At 32.5% G+C, this 14,725-nt stretch overlaps 4 protein-coding genes across 4 annotated transcripts; 1 reads left to right on the forward strand and 3 right to left on the reverse strand.

Moving 5' to 3' along the window:
- The first annotated feature begins 1,718 nt into the window (after positions 1 to 1,718).
- Tsp_03477 (conserved hypothetical protein) lies at positions 1,719 to 2,462 on the forward strand. The gene is made up of 2 exons (XM_003379778.1): positions 1,719 to 2,023; positions 2,303 to 2,462. The coding sequence occupies exons 1-2, from the start codon at positions 1,719 to 1,721 to the stop codon at positions 2,460 to 2,462; spliced, it is 465 nt and encodes a 154-aa protein (XP_003379826.1).
- A 771-nt stretch (positions 2,463 to 3,233) lies between these two features.
- On the reverse strand, positions 3,234 to 5,004 carry Tsp_03478 (signal transduction-associated protein 2). Its single transcript, XM_003379779.1, has 7 exons — positions 4,890 to 5,004; positions 4,086 to 4,205; positions 3,919 to 4,028; positions 3,745 to 3,861; positions 3,531 to 3,677; positions 3,440 to 3,483; positions 3,234 to 3,387 (listed from the first exon to the last, which is right to left on the reverse strand). Exons 1-7 carry the CDS (start codon positions 5,002 to 5,004, stop codon positions 3,234 to 3,236), a joined length of 807 nt encoding a protein of 268 aa, XP_003379827.1.
- A 685-nt stretch (positions 5,005 to 5,689) lies between these two features.
- On the reverse strand, positions 5,690 to 10,459 carry Tsp_03479 (Pre-rRNA-processing protein TSR1-like protein). Its single transcript, XM_003379780.1, has 23 exons — positions 10,380 to 10,459; positions 10,242 to 10,282; positions 10,130 to 10,200; positions 9,974 to 10,060; positions 9,797 to 9,909; positions 9,630 to 9,708; positions 9,443 to 9,540; positions 9,075 to 9,228; positions 8,889 to 9,038; positions 8,678 to 8,822; positions 8,518 to 8,621; positions 8,364 to 8,457; positions 8,229 to 8,316; positions 8,034 to 8,126; positions 7,753 to 7,894; positions 7,629 to 7,683; positions 7,349 to 7,557; positions 7,171 to 7,273; positions 7,067 to 7,117; positions 6,835 to 6,909; positions 6,597 to 6,764; positions 6,173 to 6,223; positions 5,690 to 5,727 (listed from the first exon to the last, which is right to left on the reverse strand). The coding sequence occupies exons 1-23, from the start codon at positions 10,457 to 10,459 to the stop codon at positions 5,690 to 5,692; spliced, it is 2,289 nt and encodes a 762-aa protein (XP_003379828.1).
- A 212-nt stretch (positions 10,460 to 10,671) lies between these two features.
- Tsp_03480 (T-complex protein 1 subunit theta) lies at positions 10,672 to 13,788 on the reverse strand. Its single transcript, XM_003379781.1, has 18 exons — positions 13,735 to 13,788; positions 13,324 to 13,386; positions 13,165 to 13,255; positions 12,998 to 13,077; positions 12,804 to 12,935; positions 12,679 to 12,748; positions 12,485 to 12,613; positions 12,359 to 12,423; positions 12,162 to 12,299; positions 12,012 to 12,083; positions 11,769 to 11,942; positions 11,616 to 11,706; positions 11,445 to 11,539; positions 11,286 to 11,357; positions 11,135 to 11,227; positions 11,012 to 11,083; positions 10,823 to 10,942; positions 10,672 to 10,743 (listed from the first exon to the last, which is right to left on the reverse strand). The coding sequence occupies exons 1-18, from the start codon at positions 13,786 to 13,788 to the stop codon at positions 10,672 to 10,674; spliced, it is 1,683 nt and encodes a 560-aa protein (XP_003379829.1).
- Positions 13,789 to 14,725: the final 937 nt, after the last annotated feature.

A 14,725-nucleotide genomic window follows, 5' to 3' on the forward strand; every position in this document is an offset into this window, starting at 1 on the left:
ATTTGAAAACAGATCGTCACTTACAGAATGCCGTTGAAAGAAGCATCTCCGTTAAGCTTAATTGTCAAAATGTAATTTCTATTGCTTTCCTAATTAACTAACTAACTAACTAGATGCGACAGTAAAGATAGTAACAAAAATTACACATTATAAATCAAAATCACAAAATAGTTGTCTTATTCATCAATTAAACGTTCTATTAAAAAACTACATTTAAAGTTATTATAATTTGTTCAACAAAAAGTTTCTTAAAATAAATAATCGTAAAAAGTTTCAAACCATGTGCTAACAATTCCAATTCATCATTGCTTTTAATGTTAAAAATGAGAAATGATTCTTTTCCGCTCGAACGACGCTGTTCAAACGAAGGTCACAATTACAATAAAACACGAATAATAAAATGCAACATTTAAATCAAAAGTGCTAAAAAAAGAATAAAAGAAAATTGAAATTCAATTATACATTTCCTTCGTTTGTCAAAATGTCACAAGCTTCGCTTAAATGCAGTTCAATTACACTGATCAACTATATTTATTGGATTGTCCAATTCAAAAATAGAATTTTCAACATTCTTCTTTTCATCAAATTCAAAATTGTTTTACAATCGTAATCTAATTTCGAAATTATTCAATTATCCAAACAAATATATACCAATGCACAAACACTCTATAAAATCACATCTATTTATTTATTATTATTATTCTTTTTACATTATCGAGTAAAAGTATTAACAAAAAAACTCAAGTAAAATATCACTACATAAATGTAAAACAAATCATCAGTTACATATTTTATTGGAAAAATTGTTCTAAAAAAAACTATCCACTAATCAACATGATGAAAATAATTTAACACTACAGTACGCACTGCTGGATAGCCATGAATTTGATTAATTTTATCTTTCAAAAAAGTACAACACATACATCAGACCATTATTCATAAAATTCACATTCACACTGCTGTATATGGATATTCAAAACATGCCAACAGTTCTATTAAAAAAAATACTTACTTACGTATAAAATGAAAATTTCTTCAATTCATATCACTGAAACATCGCATCACAAGAAAAGTGCACGAATATTTTTCATACCAGACACTTACAGATATACGAACAAGCAGGATGTCATTACAGTATCCCTTCCAATTCATCACTAAATCCAAAGGGACATTTCTTTTGTTAGAAATTTGAAAAAAATTGGTTTAAATTGAACAAATCAATAAATTATATCAACAACCTGACCAACTTTGGCAATATTTACACATGTGCCAACAAAGATTCCAGGTGCAACTTGACAGTGTAATTAATTACAAGTAAAATTTTAAATTCAAAATGCATTGCTAACAATAGGTGGCAATTTGAAAATCAAATCTACTGTAAAGTTTTGACGATGATTAGTTATAAAGTGAATTTCGAATTGTACAGAACTTTAAACACAAAAAACACTAATAACTTGCCAACTAATAGAGTCGACGACTGTTTGTTAAGTTGTCAAGTACAAAAGATTTCAAATTATAAACAGTAAGCCACTTAGCAGAACGGCTGGGCTGATTCAGTGTCAGTGAATGGAAGGTAAATATGGTGAACAATAAATGTTTGCCTTGGATGAGACGGCTTGTACGTACAAGTAAGCATATTAACATTCAGCTTCATTGTCAGTTTGTGGTTTCGCCTTCTACCAGCTGAATAATAAGACGGGACTTTGTTGTTGAAAGTGATGTTTTCATTTTTTTCATCTAAATCTGATCACCAACCATCCGCAGATTCGATTCGAGAAGCCAACCAGCATATGCTAGCTCTTCATGTAAAAATAAATGATCTCGAACAGCGTATTCGCGAACAAGCTGAGCTAATGGAGCGTCGAGAAATTGAACACGAAACTCAATATAAACAACTTGAACAACGAAAAGAGAACGAAATCTCCTTCCATCGAAAAGATATGGAAAAGTTGGAACAACGTTGCAAGCAACTCGAAGCTACACTGCACGAACGGGATGTGCAAATGGCATATCTGTTGCACAGGTGAATTTTTCGATTATATGCTATTAGACATTAAGAATTTTCACTTTTGATATTCTCATTTTTGAATTTCAATTTAATAAATTCATCACTGATAATATTATACTGTAAATAAGTGAATTCCGTGAAATCATACATATATGAAATTGCAGAGATTAAAACTTGATTTCCTACAACTGTATCCTATCTTCAGATTACTGTCATTTTGTTCAATTTCCCTTTATTCAAAAAAATTTGAAAATTATTATTGAATTTTTTCATAAAAAAGGCATTTCAATTCAGATGCAGTTTTCTTGATGAAGCGGCCAGTTATGCGCCATTAATCGAGCAACTGGTGCATTGTTTGAAAGGATCGTTAGCTGCACCGCCACCAAAAGTACAAACGGTAAAGCCCACCAAAGCCCCAAATCCCCAGTTGCATGGGAAAGATCTGCAGCAATGAACTGAACACAATTCAAATGTATCAGTTTTTGTTCCAACCAAAGTGTCGTCGTTCGGCTGTTAATCGGTGTGGAATAATGTTTGAAAGCATTATTTACGAAATTAATTTTTGAACTTCATTCCACTAACCATTTAACACTAACAGTCTAGCTGAAATTAGCGAAGTGATTTTTTTTTCTCTTAAATTCAACACAGAATCTGGCCAACATCTGAGACATATGCTCACACCGAATACAATGTACGACGCCACATTTGTATCATCTCTTTTGTTTCGATATTATTCATTTCACTTTACTTTGATTAACTAGACGGCTTGTTTAAACATTTACAAAAGTTTAAGCGCAACTTGCCCAACATCTGCTACTGTTCACTGGTAATAATACCCAGTCGTTTGTTCAACTTCATCATGCCCCGTGAGAGGCTGCTTTCGTACTGATAGTTGAAGTTTAATTGCCGCAGTGTCCAAAAATTTAAATAAAATATTTGTTTGTTGTTGTTAACGATCGTTCAGACAATTTTAAAAAAGTTAAACCGTGCCAAAATGGAGTCCTAGAGTGGTGGACATGTAACAAATTTACTTATTTTTAAAAAAACCATAGAAACAAAAATCGAAGTCCTCAACAGTATAAAATATACTTTAAAAGCTACTTTATAAAAAAATTCTTCATTCGGGACTTCGAAGGTTATTCTTTAAATATGAAAACCATATGTGCACTAATAATCCACTGATTTTTTGGATTAAAGCACCGAAACGAAGGCAGAATGCATCACCTCACGCATTGAAATTCACGGTCTCATCATGATCAAAACTACGTCCTATACCTCCTCCATTTCGTCCCCCACGTCTCATTCTTCCACGAGGGGCTCCACGAACCAGAGGAGCCATTCCGCGCTGTCTAAACCCACCACCACCATTCAAGAAATCACTAAACAAAAATTTCTAAAATTGTGAAAAGAGTTAATCTAAAAAATACATACTTTCTGACCATTTCACTGTACTTGTAATTCACCTGATTGCCATCCTGAAGTACATTCATTTAGATGAAAAATTAAAACTGTGAAAATTTACATCAAACAAAATCTGCTGAATTAGGTCAATTGCTACGCCAATTTTCTTATAAGCATCCGAAGGTACTCCATATGCAGAAATACGCACATGCAGGTCGTCTTTCAAATGCTTATATTTCGGATCGCCGGAATTCAAAAGACGGTCTTCCTAAAATGTAAAAAACACATCAACAACAGTTCACGGTGGCAAACAGAAACTACTACTCAGTGCTTACTTCCTGCGGATCACGCATCGAACCTTTGCCCATGACACTTATTTTCACATCCGCAATTTGTTGAACATTTTTCACAGTTGCCCCGCCCGGGCCCAATAATTTTCCCACAAAATTAACCTAAATTCTTGAAAAGTTATCCGAACTTTTACTTAACATATTTAAAAGTTGTCACACAAGTGGACACTCTTTGACAGGAATAGCAACTTTTCGAACAACACGGATTACTTTATTGCCATAAATATCCATGAATTCGGGTTCTCCGAAATTAGTCAAACGCACAATTTCTGAAACGTTGAATAATAATATTATTATTATTAGTAAATAAATACAAACAACTTTACCATTGGCCAAGACGTCGTGCACTAGAGTCAAAGAAGGATCAACCAATTCCTTCTGGGCTTTCAAATCTCTAACAAATTCTGAAACATCATTGTTTCCAGAAACTTCGTTCCTCGGCATGGCTTTATTCGAAAATCTAAAAACACATCTCGTTATCTTATCATATCAACCATAATAGCAGTAAAAATGCACTGAAAACACTGCATTTGAATTCAATTACTGTGTTTCAGTTATAATATAAATGATCAAAGCGAAACTTACAGATGACAACGTGAATTACGTTAAGTAGATGAAATAATGGAAAAGCCGAAACTATCTACAGTAAGTATTATATGCAAGCTGTCAAAAATTGACCCAATTTCTATTTGAATTTTTTTACTATGAAAAATCATACAACAAACCATAAAAAAATAAAACATCAGAAATATTAAATAATTTATTAAAAATAGTAATATTATTAATATACAAAACCACATTCAATAAAATGTTATTGTCAAGTTCTTCGATTTATGAATTTCCTCCATTGAAATAAATATCAAGAGCAATAATAATCTCACAGAATTTAAATTCATCTAAATGAAGCTTCAAATCTCGTTCTCTTATGCTAAAAATAAACTGTAAGTTACCCTTGTACTTAATTTGTTATTACTGTAATAATTTAATTTCGTTCGCACGTTTTGTTTTTTTTCGGTTGTACAAAATGAGTTCATCGTTAAGGCCTTATTTAGAAGTTGTTGAGGCTACACTGAATGTGGCGCTCACTTTACGAGATTATTCCTCTCAGTTGGTGGAACAGCACAACAAACCGGAAGTGGAAGTGCGCAGTTCAATGGAAATGATTTTGAATCCTGTCGTTGTGAGTCGTAATGAAAAAGAGAAAGTATTGATAGAAACCGCTGTTAATTCGATCAGAATCAGCATTGCGGTGAAACAGGTAATCTGAAAGAATTATCTTCAATGTGAGCGACTTCATTTGAGGAATTCAATTTTAGGTGGATGACATGGAAAAGTTTCTGTGTTTGAAATTTACAAGGTTTATGATGAGACGCGCAGAGAATTTCCTCATTTTGAGGAGGGTGCCGATTCCTGGTTATGATATATCATTTTTGATCACTAATTCTCACATAGAAGAGATGCACAAGCACAAATTGATCAGCTTCATCATAACATTCATGGAAGAAATTGATAAAGAAATATCTGATCTGAAATTATCGTTGAAAACCCGAGCTCGGTTTGCGCTAGATGAATTTTTGAAAAAATTCTAAATTTTATTCTCCACATATATAGATAGCTCATTGAAATGCATTCAGTTGAAGTGTTATTAACTGGCGATTGATTAAAATTTTCATTTATCACTTATCTAAAGACAGTGTTGGTATCAGTGTGAAAGAAAAAATTTTAAAGCTACAATGCAGTGCTGTAATGTTTGGCAGTTGAAGAATATTTCGATGAAATCGAATTTAGAAGACGATAAAGCGTTCGTGAGATTGAAGGTATTTTAAAAGAGAAGAGGCGAATTAAAACAGTATATTCAGCATCGATTTATAAACAATCATGTAATCATGCCAATTATCATTGCTTAATCGTTTCTGTGAATTATCAATTATCAACAATAAAATTCGTCAAATATCCCACTGCCGCCTACTTAAAAAAATTGTTCAGTAAAAATTCAGCATTTGTTGCCAAGTATTTTCGTTACGCTATAATAACAAATACTAATGTGACACTTTTGTGTAACAAATGAAAAATTCCGATGCATATTTGAAATTAAAAATATTTAAAAAGTTCAACCCTGATTTTATTTTATCGTGCACGATAAAAACAGTATTGAAATGTTCAATCGGTTTACAGTTCAAATGAATACTGTAGCAGGTTTAAAAATTAAGAAATTTGCTGCAAAAGTAGTATAACTAAACACTGATCGGAATTTACTGATTATTAGAAAAAAACTTCTCATCAGCAAATGAATTTCGCTTACATATCATTTGAAGCTAAACAGAAATACAGAAAATATTTGCAAAAAAGCTCTATATTTAATATTTATGATAAAGATTTGAATTTAAAAATTAAAAAATAAATAAAGAAACACTTACAGCACTTTTCGTCTTCTTTTGCGTCAACTCGGAATCAGGTTCAATGACTGTAGGAAATCAGGTTCAATTTTATTTCATTACCAAAAATATTTCAAAGTAAAGCTTGTGAAAATAAATAGAGCTCGGTACTGTAGAAATCCTTGCCCAGTTGATCATCTGAATATGATTTAACTTGGATTTTCGTCTTTTGATTTTCTCTTCTCTTACGTTTCGGTTCATAAAAATCATCAGATCTACTTACGGTAAATGAAATATCAAATTCATTCGATAATAAATTGAATACAAAGAAAAATAATTGCCATATATAATAAATTTAACTCAGAATCAAGTGGAGAATTTATCAAAATGCAAGAGAACAAGATAACAGCATATTTTGTTTGTTCTTTTTAATAAATAACAATCAATCGAAGAGAGGATAACCTTCCAGTAATTCATCGTGTTCTTTGTCTCCTCTGAATTTTCTCAGATGCATAGTTACGTCGGGTTCGTATGTCCATTTCGGAAACACGCGTTTATAAAGGTCCATGAAGACGACATCTTGAGAAGTCAGTTGACCACTGAATACGCACTTCATACGTCCGTGAGTACCTGAAATGAATTTTGTATTTTAAATTAATCTAAAAAATATTTTTATTTATTTATTTATTTATTTATTTACCAACTGGTTCTTTTATGTGACCACGTCTACCGCTGCTCGATCTCAATTCGACAGGTTTAAACCAAAGAACATCATCTATAAATGCAATGAATTAAAATTACATTTCGACGATTAATTTCACAAAATTAAAATCAGTGGCGACCTCTGTTGAAAAACATGTGACGTATGACAGCATGAGTTCGGTTAATTTTGCTCGGAACGCCGGACAAAACTGCCCTTTTAATGTTCAAACGAGTCGGATCGACGCTCAGAAAGTTCCCAGTGGCAACAAGACGAATGGGTGCTGAAACGAACAAAACTTTCCATCCATACACATTAAATCAAAAATTAAATTACCGTTCTGTTCAACTTTGAATACAACAACGCCGGCTGGACCGAAAATAATCGGCGCGTACATGGATGCAACGGTCACTTCGTCGGCTGGCAAAAATCGCTGGAACTAAAAATTGCACAAAGTTTACTTTCCGTACAAGTTGAATAGTAAACAAACAAACAAACAAACAAACAAAAATACTTTGTGCTTATTTCCGTTTGTGTGCTGGGAGAAAATGGGCGCGGCGAAAAAGCGACGATAGCCAATTTGAAACAGCAATCGATCTTTCGATTTCACAGTACCGTTAAACAAATGATTCTTCCTTATGGTCACATTCACAACCGACATCTTCTGCTCATGAGGCAACAATTCATAAGCAACAAGCGGCTGTTTGTTCGACTTTATGCTTTCTTGAAAAAAACAATAATAAAATTAAATTAAAAAATTGTGAATAAATTGAAAAATTAATTAATTTCGACACCTTCGGCAAGTTGCAAAGGCACATTGAGCACATAGACGGACGTGTACCAGCCAGCCTGAAATTGAAATCACATTAAACTGATAATATACTACCAATTTCTTTTTTTCCATCGCATTTTTTTTACCGGAGCTCCGGTCTTTTCTTCGTTAACAATGCGCTTGCAAGTTGCTTTGAAGTTTTCAAACTGAAAAATTCTACCATACTCCGGCGGCAATTCTTCGTTCACATCCCAGTGTGACGTACGAAAGCTGGCCAAACCACGATATCTATTTGAACAAATTACTTGAATAATAATGATAACTTTCACTTTTAACAATAATAACAACAAAAAATGATGAACTTTTCAAACTTGAACTTAAAATTTTTTTTGGGTGTTTTCAATATTTGCAAAAAAAAGTTTCATACTTCTGAAACCGTTCTGCGGCAGAAACATCCAATGGTGTATCTACTTCGTCAGGAAATTTTTCATTCTCTCGTTCTTCTTTCTCACGACGACATCTAAAAATAAAAAAAGCATGTTCAAAAAAACAAAATAACAATCACCATCATCTGCATATATAAATATGTATACAAAATTGTAAAAAATTCAAACCAACTAACCGTTCAACATCATCATTCTCGTCCGAACATTCAGTTTCGACATCTTCACTCATTTCCACCTCCTCCTGTGTGTATTTTTTTTGCATGACTTATACAGTTTATCAAAAAATTGATTAAAAATTTATTATCATACACCGTCTTGATCAACAGATTCGGCACGAGAAACAGCAATCAAAGAATCCATATCTTCATCCAAATTGAACAATACAGTATTGCATTCATTTTCCTGCTGAAACAAACCAGTACCAAAAATATCAATTAATTATTCAATAATTAAAAATAGTTATACTTCAGGTTCTGAAACATCATCATCACTTCCATTATCCAATATCCAACATGCCTGGTATGTGGATGTGCCTTCAGGAAGTCGTCGAATCAAATGCTCTGTATCTTCTACAAAGAGCAGCAAAATTTATTAAAATTATTCCTTTTCATCTCTGAGCAACTACTACTACTACTTTGCGATTGGGCAATTTCCTCTTCAGTAGGCCACGTTTGATCAACGTTCATTTCATCAACTGTAGCTTGCGATTCGAGATTCTCCTGCTTGGCCGGATCCGCAACGGCAAACGTACACGTTTCGATCACATGAGACTGCAATGATATTATACACAACACAATACAATAAAAAGGACACTGAACTTTTACCACTCAACATACTTTTCCGTATTTGTGCAAAGGATGTGGATCTGTAATGACGTCAATTTTATCCATTTGAAAATCACCCCATCCAGGAATATGCAGTAGGCGATTGACGTCCAGTGGAGGTCCCCTGACGTATCCGTTGATTTTCAAAGTGCACACAGAAAGCTGAAACAAATTTAAATGGACGTGGAAAAAACAAACCAGACAAATTACATCATCATTTTGTTCGACAATACTGCAAGATTCGACAATAATGCGCGAATGATGCTGTTGGAGTGATAAAGGCTGTTTCGCACAGTTTGCAATCAGTTTGAGCAATAAATCATAATTTCTGCAGAATTTTGGTCGCAAACCCCTGAGGAAGAAGAAAAAGGTAAAAAAATCAATATTCAAATATACCATATATCACTGTACGGTCGTACCATCTTTCCACCACAGATGCCAATCTTTTCTTGTCATGGTTGAAAGACATTTTTGCATTCTAATTAAACACAAGAAAATTCAAAACAAAATCCATCAAAACAGAACAACATACAGCAAAACTTACAAGTGAAATGTTGAAATGATACGGCATGCCTTGAGCAGAGACAGCAGACAATAGCGACGAAAAATGATTATGCAATGTAACGGTATCACAATCCCAAAGCAAAACTGCGACATCGGCAACCTGGCAAAAGAAAAGCATATTAATCATTAATTGTGAACATTATTTATCATTTTTTTCAACTTTTCATGTTCATTGAAAAATGCTCCCACCTTGAAAGCATCCAAAACTTCGATCATGTTCCAGTGATCAGGAACTAGAAAACAAAATCGCCTTTTCAAATTGGGTGAACTGCAAAAAAAAGAATTATTCTTTTTTTTAAGAAATTAATCCAATCATGTAGTAATAAATACATGATAAATTTCATTTTAAAAATTACCTCAAAAAGTAAATATTTCTTTCACAACTGGTAACAGTAGCATCAGGTCGACAAGCTAAAATATCACCAATCACAGAGTTGCTATCAATTTTAGGTGTCAGTGAAAGAATAACCTGAAAATCAAAAAAAAAATTTTTTTAAACAAGAAAAAAACCACCGTTTCCAAAGTTTTCTTACCACAGCGATCGGTGGACTTCTGGCTGAGCCGTACTGGTTTTTGTTGCGTTTCACTTTTTCCACCTTCTGCGCACGCAGTTGCCATTCCTGGTGAATAAGAAAAACAACAACTTTGAAAATTCAATTCATTCAAAACAATCATATGTATATATATACCCTGTTTTTCCGCGCCAATCGATTCATCACTAAACGATCTTCCAATGAAATATAAACCAGTCGGTTTTTATCTAAATTTCAAAATAAAAAAAATTTTTTTCTTTTTTTTGACCACTTGAGCGAGGGGAATTTTCAAATTCACATTTCACCCCTCTTAGACAAAAAAAATAATAATTTTGTGAAATTCAAAACAAAAATAAAATTTGCATAGTAAAACGGTGGAAGAAACAAAACAAAACAAAATCCATACCCATTTTTTGTTCGGTGCTGCTTTTGCTTCGATGTCGGCCAGAATTGTGCTTCTTGTTCTGCTGCTTCCACGGACCACATCGATGAGAAAAATTCTCTTCCATTGTGAAAAATTAATCTTGAAAATCAACAAAATAAACAACAATTCAAAACAAACAATCTTTCGTTAATGGAAAAAAGTAATTCGAACAGGAATTTTCGACATCCTGTACAAAAAACAAAACAAACAATGAACAATTACTATTCCGAATTTATTTTATTAAATTCTAATTTTTTTTGAATCAAAATTCCTTTCAAACATCATCGTCTTCTTGAGATTTCGGCTGACGAATCGGTGGACCACCGGCAGGTTTGGCCAACACAATCTAAACAGATAACAACAACAACAGAATATAAAAATAGAGACAAGCAGGAGCGGTGGCGCGGCATTTTATGCAAAATTACCTGATCGACGTTGATGATCGTGTTCACCGCATTCACTGCCAATTTTATCGCCCATTCTTTAACTGAGAAACAATCGAAAATTTCCGCCGAAACTGCATTCAAAATTCCACCTTTCGGTGCCTGAGACAAGACAAATATATTATCATTTTATAATAATCATCAAATATTCAGTTCAAGATTGAAAAGTACTTTGATGTCCAATCCATAATTATTTTCTCCATTTTCATGCTTTTTCATCAAATGAGGATAAATCTCAACCCACTGAAAAAGAAACAAATATTAAAAAATGGAAATTTCTGAACGCATGCGTACTTTTGCGCCAATATTGTCAGCAATTTGTTTCGGCAACGATTCAAGCGCGATGGCAAATTTTTCAATAGCGTATCTTTCCAACGACGGGTATGTCTGAAAAATCAAAAAAATAAATAAATAAACAAATAAGTAATAAATAAATAAATCTCACCAATCCAAACTGACGAATCTCGCGCGCTACTGCCAATTCCGCCGCACCTGCTCCTGGCAACAATCGACCGTCCTGGTGAAAAAAAAAATTTACATAATACGAAAAATTTGCGAATGAAGAGAGAAAAACCAGGAAAACCTTCAACAATTGTCTAAAAACGTTCACGCCGTCGTCGATAGCTTTCTCCACCTCGGTCAAAGTATTCTGCGATGATCCACGAATGATTATTGTCGACAAACTTCCTCCTTTCAAATCTAAATATTAAAGTATGGAAAATTCAAAAGAAAAAAAATAAATTCTATCAAAAAATCAATCAATCAATAAAATTACTCTGCTCAAAGAATACCAACTGATCACTTCCAATTTCACGGACTTGCACTTTTGTACAAGATCCAATCATATCTGGAGTTGGAACACGACTCTGAAAAAATAAAACATATTTTTAATTAAAAAAATGGAATAAACAAAGAAAATATGAAATACCATATCAGGAATTATAGTTGCGTGAGTACATCGACAAAGTCGACGTAGGTCGAATTTAGAACTGATTTTCACTGCCATCATTTTATATTTGTTCAAATAATGCAAATGCAAATCGCCAAACTTGCCGCCAGAAACCACTACATTAACGCCAGCATTATGCAGACTTTTGATGTACTAAACAAGAAAAAAAATTTTTTTTTTCTCAATTTCATTTTTCCCATTATATACGCAACATATTTTTACATTTTCAATGTACTCTTCGTCATGTTTCGAAAACTGCATCAATTCTTTAGCGGTGTTGATAACTATGCTAGACTGAAATTTAACAAGAAAGAAAAGAAAACCATTTACATACAATAACAAAAATGAGAAATATTCAAATTAACAAATAACCGGATTTTCCAATTTTGTTACAGCAAACGCACAACTGAATACCGCTACTTTGGGGTTTTCAATTAGCTTGATCTCACCAGAAACGCAATCTTGAAAAGCCATGCCATTCATCACAGTTGACGCTTCGACATTTGATCCCTGTTAATGAAAAAGAAACATCGATTAATTGAATTCAGTGAACAAAACTGCTCGTTTACAAGAATTTTGCATATACGGATGTTATCCACGTGGTACGTTGAATAATCAGCGCCCAAAGCTAGGGCTGAAAACAAAAAAAATGTGAAAAACGATGCAAAAATTGATCAATGGAATTATTTTCTTACTGCAAGCTTGAACAACAAGATCAGATAGCATATCTTCTTGTCCGTACACTTTTGTAGCAATAGATGAACGTATTACTGCTTTCACTGCTTCATCATCGCGAACGCTGTGCACTGACTTGCAAACGAATTCTACAGTAATATTCGAAGGAAATATTTTTTTAACAAATAGAATACAATATTCAATAAATTTTTACTCGGTAGAAGTTCGAGAGCTTTCGCCAAAGCCATATTATATCCAGAAATTATTTGTGAAACATTTAAGCCCTTAAATTTAATGAAGTGTTAAATGAAAAAAAAGAGAGAGGAAAAAAAATAAAACCATTCGAATAAGTTCTTTAGCGCTGTCTAACAGAGATGCCGATAAAATTATGACAAAATTGGTGCCATCGCCGATCTGAAAATCCATCATTTCGCATGCCATCACGAGTAATTTTGCTGCTGGATGTTCAACCTTCATTTCCAAAAATAAACCAATTTTCACATTTCAATATTTCATTTCAAATGAAAATTCACCTCCAATTCTCTCAAAATCACTGCTGCATCGTTTGTGACGTATAATTTGCCTAAATGGTTGACGACCATTTTGTTCATTCCTAAAAGGATTTTTAATTTTATTTAAAAAAAATAAATACACTTGTTGTTCTATAAATAGTAATAGAATGAAATATAAAAATGCAAACCTTTCGGGCCAAATGAAGATCGAACGGTAGCCGCGATTCCTAAACATGCTTCAATGTTTCGAAATAATGATTCTTCGACTCCTCGATAATGCTAAAAAGACAACATTCGACATTTTTTTCAGAAAATTTTCGTAAATTAAATTTCAAACAAGCAATTACCCTAACACCATCTTTAAGAAGGCGTGCAAAGCCCACGCGAGGCATACTACCAGGCGCCATTTTCTGAATAAACAAAAGTAAAATGAACTTTTAAATAATCAATAATAAAAAACTTTCAAATAATACTCTTTTTTTATTAAAAATTTTTCATTATCAAAAGCAAAAATGTTATTTAAACATGAAATGAAAGAACACTGCAACGTTGTTTGTTTTCATTAAGACAGATTCAATCGACAAAATCTGGTATTAAATTATAAGCACAACATTATTCACTTTAATTATTCAATAACAATTAATAATAAAATAAAAATTCATCACCTCAGGTGCTTATCACTGTAGCTTAACAAGAAAACAACCTACAAAAAAGTAATATAACAAGCAGGTTCAAATGCTACACTGTATTAAAGTTACCAACGAGTATTCTTTCAGATAAAATAATAAAAGTAATGCATGACATTGTATCATTTATAAAATTACGAAATATAAATATTTCAAATTATTATACAGACAGATTTTCCAAGTTTTATACAGTATACTATGCAGATGTTGATCTGTTGTTGGCTTATATTTTGAAATCATTTGATAATGAATAGTGCACTTTCAATTGAAGTTCACTGTTAAAGTTTAGCATGTTAGATAATGCTATTAAAAGTTGAAAAAAGCCAGTTCCATATTGGGTTGAATATGATTAACCTTAGTTCTAAGTCTTGCTCATTAAAACTTATGAATGCAAATTTTAAACCGTATTAGTCAGGATTTACCTGACTTTCAAAAGTTCATAATTACAGTAGACTAATCGTCATTAGCTTGTATTGGTGTTTTTTTACTGTACACGTGACGGTAAGTTGCATAATATTAGGTTTATATTAGTTTCTACACAGAATGTTAAAATTCTTATGACCATTTTTTATGTATGTTATATTTACTATTGACCAGAAAATTTATTGGTATAAATAAGTAATGGAAATTTGTCGTTTACAATAATTCAACTTCAGTTTATTAACAAATACGTATTGCTTTAGCGGTTTCATGTATAGGAGCAAAAATTTCATTCGATATTTCTCTATCAGTACCTTTAGAAAATTTTGGCTCATGTAACTTTACTGTGCATTTTTCGTTTTATTCTTTCTCAAAAAGCCATGAATAGTTAGTTCATTTTATTTTAAAATTATGGCTTTCAATTACAGAAACCATTATCCGGAAAAGAAAACATTCAAATACCTTATAAATGTTCAAAAATAACAGCCTAGTTTGTTGTGAAAAAAGAAACAAAGTCTAATAAGGGGACTTTTATCATGTTTTAAACTGCTACTTTTATTAAAAGTGTCATTTATATTGTCTGATTCGATTTTTACGGGTTATTTACAATTAATTGAATGTTATTTACATGTAGATGTTGGCA

The sequence above is a fragment of the Trichinella spiralis genome (genome assembly GCF_000181795.1).
Source record: "Trichinella spiralis strain ISS 195 chromosome Unknown Scfld2, whole genome shotgun sequence".
NCBI lineage: Eukaryota > Metazoa > Nematoda > Enoplea > Trichinellida > Trichinellidae > Trichinella > Trichinella spiralis.

Coding starts and splice junctions, on each gene's coding strand:
- Tsp_03477 (XM_003379778.1), top strand. CDS start 1,719: ATGTTTTCATTTTTTTCATCTAAATCTGATCACCAACCATCCGCAGAT. Junction 2,024..2,302: donor ATGGCATATCTGTTGCACAG/GTGAATTTTTCG, acceptor ATTTCAATTCAG/ATGCAGTTTTCTTGATGAAG.
- Tsp_03479 (XM_003379780.1), bottom strand. CDS start 10,459: ATGTGGTCCGTGGAAGCAGCAGAACAAGAAGCACAATTCTGGCCGACA. Junction 8,127..8,228: donor GAGAATGATGATGTTGAACG/GTTAGTTGGTTT, acceptor TTTTATTTTTAG/ATGTCGTCGTGAGAAAGAAG. Junction 6,910..7,066: donor TCTGAGCGTCGATCCGACTC/GTTTGAACATTA, acceptor TTGCATTTATAG/ATGATGTTCTTTGGTTTAAA.
- Tsp_03478 (XM_003379779.1), bottom strand. CDS start 5,004: ATGCTGATTCTGATCGAATTAACAGCGGTTTCTATCAATACTTTCTCT. Junction 4,029..4,085: donor GCACGACGTCTTGGCCAATG/GTAAAGTTGTTT, acceptor TCAACGTTTCAG/AAATTGTGCGTTTGACTAAT. Junction 3,388..3,439: donor TACAGTGAAATGGTCAGAAA/GTATGTATTTTT, acceptor ATTTTTGTTTAG/TGATTTCTTGAATGGTGGTG.
- Tsp_03480 (XM_003379781.1), bottom strand. CDS start 13,788: ATGATACAATGTCATGCATTACTTTTATTATTTTATCTGAAAGAATAC. Junction 13,387..13,734: donor ATCTGAAAGAATACTCGTTG/GTAACTTTAATA, acceptor TTGTTTATTCAG/AAAATGGCGCCTGGTAGTAT. Junction 12,300..12,358: donor TCCGTATATGCAAAATTCTT/GTAAACGAGCAG, acceptor TTTCATTAACAG/GGATCAAATGTCGAAGCGTC.